This window comes from Tasmannia lanceolata, unplaced genomic scaffold, assembly GCF_043159265.1.
Source record: "Tasmannia lanceolata isolate RefF3 unplaced genomic scaffold, GAP_Taslan_0.1 ptg000018l, whole genome shotgun sequence".
Classification (NCBI taxonomy): Eukaryota; Viridiplantae; Streptophyta; class Magnoliopsida; order Canellales; family Winteraceae; genus Tasmannia; species Tasmannia lanceolata.
The window spans coordinates 10,725,149-10,733,134 of NW_027518695.1; the positions used below are offsets into that span (position 1 = coordinate 10,725,149).

General features: G+C 37.8%; 1 protein-coding gene across 1 annotated transcript; it reads left to right on the top strand.

Annotated features, from left to right (window-relative positions):
- Positions 1–1,895: 1,895 nt before the first annotated feature.
- Positions 1,896–2,672, top strand: LOC143850868 (uncharacterized). Its single transcript, XM_077360143.1, has 2 exons — positions 1,896–2,053; positions 2,190–2,672. The coding sequence occupies exons 1-2, from the start codon at positions 1,981–1,983 to the stop codon at positions 2,465–2,467; spliced, it is 351 nt and encodes a 116-aa protein (XP_077216258.1). The 5' UTR covers positions 1,896–1,980; the 3' UTR covers positions 2,468–2,672.
- Positions 2,673–7,986: the final 5,314 nt, after the last annotated feature.

Sequence of the window (7,986 nt, forward strand, 5' to 3'; positions counted from 1 at the left end):
GTCAAAAGCATAGGGTTGTGATGTACTATATCGTATAGTTGACGTCTGTGTGTGGCCTAGAAGCAGCTTACACTACGTTAGTTTAAAAGATTCCTTACTTCTTAGCTATTTTTTCTAGTTCACATCCGCACAAAATCAGCCACATCTTTTGTGTGGTTGAATATTCCTCAGTGGCTTACACCTAATAACCCACTATCACACAACTAGCTACCAAAACTATAAATAAAAGGAAAAAATGAAGTATGGAAGAAGACAAGAAAATAAAAATAAATCTTGACTTTGAGCTGCCCTTGGCTTTGAAAGGAATTTCTTACGTGCCACCGACTCCATGAAAGAATCTCTCTCTCTCTCTCTCTCTCTCTCTCGTCGACCCGGGGACGGAAGGGGTACATGCACATGAGACATAGAGAGGTTTTAAATTTCGGTTTCAATTTTCAGAAATGGAAGCGGTTTTGGTTTTGATTGAAAATTTCGGTAAAAATACTGTAAAATCACAGAAACGTATGTAAACGACGCAAATGATAAATTTTAAGATAAAACTTCAAAAAAATCTAGAATAAGCACAAATTCACACTTAAAAACTATCACATAAGTAAGAAAGCCACCCATAATGGTTTAGCAACATTAAACTCCTAGTGACATGCATTGTCCCACATGTCTGATTAGTTGCCGAATACTACATTTCACGTGTAATTCCTATAAATATTTATACATAATATGTACATCACATTTCATATGCAATTCGTATAAATATAATTGTGTAACACATTGCTATAGTACGTAGTTACACTTACAATTTTGGTTTCGGTATGCATTTCGGTTTCGGAACAATTTGGGTAGGATGAAAATAGAAACATTTCAATCATTTCGTATTGATTTTGGTGGAAATTTAAAACCATGCTTATGCATTGCAATTAGTTTGAAATTGAGAATGATATCATTGTAAAAGACTTTTTTTTGGGTCCCACACGAGGGTATAAGGGGACATGTACGTGATATATATCAAGAAGTTTAACTGTGTAGAGCATCATCATGATTGTTGGCCCCTCACGTTTAATGGTATGAATCGTAGTAGATCCCATCCAGTGGATATCGCATGCATGAGATAAAGGACAACAAAAAATCAACAGTTGAGCTTTTCTTGGTAGAATTCAAACGAGGCTTGATGAATCAAGAGCCTATAATCATCCGATCATGGTATTTCAACGGCATTTGGTTTTGGACTACGGGATCTAAGCACATAAACTTTGCGTACATGAGACTCAATAAATGTCTTTTAAGGAGATTAGAAGTGACTTTCTTTTTTAGTATTTTCCTTTGAAATTAGTCACAATTTTAGGACACTTTCAGTACTTAATATGTAGGATCTCACATCAAAAAGGGAGAGAGACTTCCTGGGCTATATATGTGCCTCTCCTTCTTAATGTGTAGACGTGTTTTCAGCATGTCCAAGGGGGGGCCTGCGGAGTGGGTCATAGAAGACCCAAAACCAAACAATATTTACACATAGTTGTCCTGACATGACATAATAGGTAAAACATTAGTGCATCTAAGCACTGTTGTAAAAATAGAAAGTTCATTTTAATTATAAATCAATATTTATAGCGATTCATTCCGATGCAAAGGTATGTATGTATATTTAATTATCTATACCATTTATTTAGTAAAATGGCAAGCAAAATACACATTTAAGTGCAGTTCAAAAAAAAAAAAAAAAAACAAATTTCAGTCCTCTATTTATATATTTTCCATGTTTCATCACCTAATTAGCTTGTTAATTAATTTAAAGAAGGAAGAGAAACCCTTCATTTATTTAAAAATGGCATTATTGTTATTTTTCTAAATTGAGTGCCTTTAGTTTTCCACATTTCGACCAGAACAAGGACAAGTTTCCTTAATCAACTTGAAGAAATTCCCTTCCATCTCTTCTCTAATCCTCTCTACCCCATCCACCTTTCCATCAAATCTTCTACCACTTCCATGGGCAACAACTTCATCATCCTCCTACTTCAATCTCTCCTGTTTCTTATCCTACTCACCTTCTCTACCTTAGGTAAGCAAAACTCTCACTAAACTTATAATTTCTAGCAAAAAGTTTCTTTAGATTAATTTTGTTCTCCTTTCATCTATACTCTCTAATTCACTAACTCTCCCACATATACACACAACACACATGTACCCACTTGCAGGATCAGGTGCTACTCAGACGACTTCCGTTGCTCCGGCGATCGAATTCCGGCCAGATGAATCAATCCGATACCGGATAATGCCCGATGTCAGCAGAGGGAGGCGAAAGCTAGCTCCTTTCCAGCTCTGCTTGCTTTGTAGATGTTGTGCAATTTCTATGCCAAGCAACTGCACCACCATGCCTTGTTGCTTTGGGATCGATTGCCAACTCCCCGATAAGCCATTTGGCGTCTGCGCATTCGTGCCGAAGTCGTGCAGCTGTACATCCTGCAGTGTGTGATTTTCCACAAGGTTTTCTTCACTTGATATATAGATGGGTAATTGACATAAGACGGAATTAATCTCATCAAAAGCTTTGATAAAGTATATTGTCTACAAATAATACGTGTGCAATGAACTGATTAAAGGTTGGAAATTGGTGGAAGGTTTATTAATTTCCTGTATTCTTGTTCACATTATTGGAGTCTTGTTGGTTTCTTGTTTCACAGCCCTTACTTGGTTAAAAATAGGAAAGTTTACAAGCAGTAGTTTTGGTTACTGTTCTTACTTTTATTTGAGTTGATGTCTTTAGAAGTATGTGATGTACCCTCTTTTATTTGAGAGAGTGTGAGTGTTTGTACTCTTCATCTCTCAGTATGAACAACTGAGAGGAGATACCATTCACCTCTATCATTGTTCTCTATATCTCCTATCCTTAGGAATGAGTGACCCTTCATTCTTATAATGGGTATCTCCTCTTCTTTCTAACTTATTATAGGAAACACAGAGATGCTCTTTCTAGATCCCTTTCTTTCCTTTCTTATTCCCTTCACATTATTGTATAGCTCTTCTCCATTTCTATCCACTACTATTCTTATCCTTTTTCTTTGTTGGGCTAAGTTATCATCTGTTTCCTATAATTGGTGGATCTTGTTAAAGGATAAATGTGCACTCCTCTATGTCTTGTCAGACACGTACACTGCTAATAGGTCTATAGCGAAAGGAAAGCACTTAGAAAACGGGAATCCGTTCTGAAAATAAAGACGAAACTGGAATTGACTAAGAATTTGGTCATTTTTCAATATTTCTAGTGTTTGTAGGGATTCGAGCCCTCTTCCTTGTTTTCTTCACTGGTCACCAATCACCATAAACATTCTCAGTCTTCTTCTTTTTCTTCTTTTTTCAAAAAGGATTCCCGTTTTACTAGCAACCCTCATAGCAAAAATAGATCACTTAAATTGTGCCAAATGCTACCGAGAATGTATTCTATGAAGGAAATTTGAAAGACGATCAATAAAAAGATTTTACCAAAGTCTGATTCCACTTTTAAATGTTTAATTCAATATTAAAGGAAATTTTAGAAATACAAGTAGAAAGAGGCTATTGTAAAGATAAATAAAAATAGACAATATATTAGATTTCTAAAAAAAAAAAAACAACAACAACGTAGAAAAGTACAGAGAAAACTCTCACAAGATGTAAGAAATTATTTACATCAAGAGATAATTTTGAGACATTTGTTCTGTCAAAGAGAGAGCGGGTCTATCTCTACTCCTAAGGGCAATGGTCTATATATCTCTAATCTATGTCAAGTAATTTATTTTAAATCACTAATCATATTTGAGCATGTTATTAACTACCTTCAAATCCAATTAATTTTTAATGTGTGGTTAGTCACTTTTAATTTTTAGTAAGATCTTAAGAGGAATGATAGACTGAAGGGCGCCATTGCAAAAACCATCTACAAGGGCGCCCCCATTGGTCCATCTCAATAAAGGGCATTTATAACCATGGTTTAAACTTTCGGTTTCGGTAACCGTTTCGGACCCCACCGAAAACTGAAATTTCGGCTGAAATTTTGTAACACTTTTCTTTTAAAATAAATAATGGCATTTAAACGAAATTTAGGTAAAATTTCGGTCTGAAATTTGGTAAATGGCTAAAAATGAAATTTCGGAAAATTTCGGTTTCGGTCCCCACCGAAATCCGATCGAAATTTAAAACCATGTTTATAACATAAGAATGGCGCAAGAAAATAAAAACTTAAATGAACAATAAATGCACTCTGTTGAGATTCACCAAAATGGGGCGCCCTTGTTGATTGTTTTTTGCAAATACGCCCTTCATTATATAATTGATAGATCTTAAACATGTTGCCCAGCTACCATCAACCTCCGCAAGCATTTAGGTATGTATAAGCTTTTAATGGGAGTAACTACTACTAAACTTTTGGCAAAGATGACCCATCAGTGTTTTAATTCAAGAATATACTACTCTCCTCAATGTGTCCTTCAAGTTCTCTTTTCCGAAAACATGCTTAATAATTAGGCAGGAGTACATATATTGTATAGAATGTTAATTGTGATGCCAACATATTGTCATTGTCACGGTCCCACCAGGCATCCCAAAAGAAGATGTTGATAGAGAAATTTAGCCATCTTCAATTTCACGTCGGATGCTTTCATAGACACGAAATTCCATGGGATTCACGGATTTATGCAATGTGGGACTAAAAGCATGGAGAAAATGGAAGCTCTGGAGTTTGTTTCCAAATTGGGAAACTTGCGACCATAGGTTATAATTTGAGACAGCAAGTGAAACCCTAATTCTAGGGTTTGCGACAAGGCTATACCAAATGACTCAGGGCCTGGTTTTGACTCGGAACTGGAGGATTTTGGGTGTTACAACTTATAAGGTATCAAAGGTAGGCTATTGTTGGATGCCTACGGGTAATCAATTCAATTAGGGGCGAGTTCTACCCGGTTAGATTCCCTTCAAATGGTATCAGAGCTAGGGTGTGGTAACTCCCGGAAAGATCTCGGTAACCCCGGTGTGCATCCGAGGACGGTGAAATTCCTTCGGAGAAGATCTCGTGGTTCCCACGTTGCCGTAGCGTGGAGGGACGAGATGGTCCGCGTTGCTTCTGCGTGGAGGGTGAGATTGTTGGGGTTCCACGCAAAAAGCAATAGTTCCACATCGGACATGTGACTATGTGAGATGGATGTGGATGGGTTATAAGGGAATGGGCACCCTCCCTCTAACAGCTAGCTTTTAGGGGTGAGTTCTACCCAGTTAGATTCCCTACAGTTCTCTTGCCCGCAGTGACCATTAGTCCGCATATTAGGAGTTGCTCATCATCAGGAGTTATCATCGCGATAAACTATCGTCAGGCCGAGCTGGGTAAAACGAGGTGTCTATAGATGTCATACTTTGGCAGAGGAAGCTTGGCATATGAATGCCAATGCCAAAGAGACAACAATATTTTTAATTACCAGCTGGACTAGCGATAGGGTGCAGGACTTTTGGATCCCAAAACCCAATCTCCGGAGAGGAGTGCCTGCAGTTAAGTTGGAAATCTCTTACTGTTTAAACTTCTGAAAAACTTAAAATCAAGGTCAATTGACTCCAAAAAGATAAGGTCAATAAACTCCAAAACCAAAGACAGAGACTTAATTCATACTCACATCCAGATAGACTAAGACACCTAAGTGCCCCAAAATATCAGAAGATGATCCTTTGCGATCGATCTGCACCGGCTAATGTGTTTCTCTCACTCAAAGCCCATACCAAAAATCCCAATGAAGGGTGTGCCTTACTAAGACACAAAACTAGCCACAGTTCAAAAGGTATCATTTATTCCCACTTTTTTATTAGTTCATTTGTTTCATAGTTCAATGTTTATTTTCAATAATTCAAAGAATCTAACTTTCAAGTTCAGAATATTAAAGTAAAACCTATTCTAAGAGAGATTAAACCTTAATATTAATCTAAAAGTATTCCAAAAACCCTATGTAGGTCAAGGAACCTACCTCTTTGGATGAAGCTTTTCTCTGATTCTTCCAACCACTTTAGGCCCACTTAGGTTTCCTCCTTTCTTTTCTTCAATCCTCCAAGGATTCTCACCAAAGCATCCAAGAAAAATACTCAAGAGAGGTTTCTTGTGAGTAATAATGGGTTAGGATCGTTCAAAGGATGGAAATGGGTTAGGGCCGTTCAAATGGGTGGGAATATGGAGAGACACTGCATTTTTGAAAGGCTTATCATCTCAATTTATGGGGAGATTAATTTCCCCAAGCTATTCCATATTCTCAAAAGGCATGAACTCACCAATGACCAATGATGAGCTCCCAAATCAATGGTTTGACCATAGCTATTATGGGTGTGTTTGGCGTACCGTTTGAAATAGCGTTTAAACGCCGTTTTGCAAAACGGTGTTTTGCCAAACGGCGTTTTCATGTTTGGTTGGCCAGATCAAAACGGCGTTTTAAACGGCAAACAGAGGTATTGTGTGTTTGGTTGCAAATGCCCTAAAACGGAGTTTAAGTGGTAAAATGACCAAAAAGGGCATTGTTTGGTTGGCTTCAATGTAACTCAACTACTCTCTGATTAGGCCCAATATTAAAAGGTCATTAGGATCTCATTCAAACATTATTAAAATAAAACATCATTGGCAAAAAAAAAAAAAAATGGCTATACCTTTGGGGTTCTTCTCCTTCTTCTTCTTAACGGCTGGATTTGACGAACGAGTGGAGGCGTTGAGGCAGTGAGGCAGACGAGTGGGTTTGCAACTTTGCAAAGTAGATGAAGAAAGTAAGAAACTAGGGTTTCTTTTAATTCTTTTGTCTTTAAAAAATCAAAATTAAGAGATCATATAATGATATCAGCAGCCCCTTGTTCTAAATTAAATATTAACAATTTAACAAATTTGTGTCCTCAAGAATGATATTAACACCCCCACTTTTTTGGTATTTGACGTAACGCATAAAGTCGCACGCATATATGTAAAAATGGATTTTGGTGAGGGCAAACACGTAAAAACCCACAGCCCAAAAACTCCGTTCAAAACGGCGTTTTGCAAACGGACCTCTCTCCCTCCGTTTGCAAAACATCATTTTGAGGGTTCAAAACGGTATTTCAAACGGTGGTTGCACACCCAAACACTCCCAAACGGCCGTTTGGCCCCAAAGCGGTGTTTTAAACTCCAAATGGTGTTTTAAACGGTACGCCAAACACGCACTATATCTTCATGGTGTGCATGGACTTTCATAGAACAATCTTTAATTTTCCCAATATCCATGTGAACCTCACCATGGGAAGTTGTGGTATATTAAGTAGGTAAAGATATCACCGATTGGTTTAGTGGATTCTAACGAAGCGGAGCTTAGAGCGGTTGCTCTTCTCAACAAGGTAGTAGTGGAAGGTGACTCTCTAAATGTAATTTGATGGTTGAAGGGCTCTTCTTCGTCTCCTTGGCGCTCAGTGCAATGGTTGGATGAAATTATGGATTGAATAGAAGGATCTTCAGTTTCTTTTCTTTTCACCATGTGAAAAGATTGGCTAATAGCAAAGCGGATACACTAGCCAATTAAGGATTGTATTTCCATTTCCCTGTTACCTTGTACTGACCATCTCGGTCGTCGGGTTTTTCCCCATGTATGGCCATTAAATAAGGAGAGTTGGAAGTTCAAAACACTGATGCTCTGTTTGGTTATTGAAGTTTCCTGGGAGATTAGGAGAAGAAGAAGTCAAAGGGAATTAGACAAGCATGGAAGATGGGGAGAAGATTAGAGGAAGAACTGTAAGTAGTGTTTAGTTGAGGGGCAATCCGCGAGAAGATTAGCAGAAGATGTAGGGGTGTCATTACCAAAATAGAGGCTAGAAGAGAGAGAAAGGGAAGAGAGAGAAAAGAGAATAAGACAAAAATCTTCTCCTAATCTCTCACCCAAATTCCACCAAAATGGTGAAAGATGGGGAGAAGATTAGAAGAGGGAACATTGCTGCCACATAGGCGCCACGTAGGAAATCGACAACAATGATGTA

Excerpts from the sequence above, each read along its gene's own strand:
- LOC143850868 (XM_077360143.1), top strand. The coding sequence starts at position 1,981 with ATGGGCAACAACTTCATCATCCTCCTACTTCAATCTCTCCTGTTTCTT. Across the intron at positions 2,054-2,189 it reads ACTCACCTTCTCTACCTTAG|GATCAGGTGCTACTCAGACG; the intron begins GTAAGCAAAACT and ends ACCCACTTGCAG.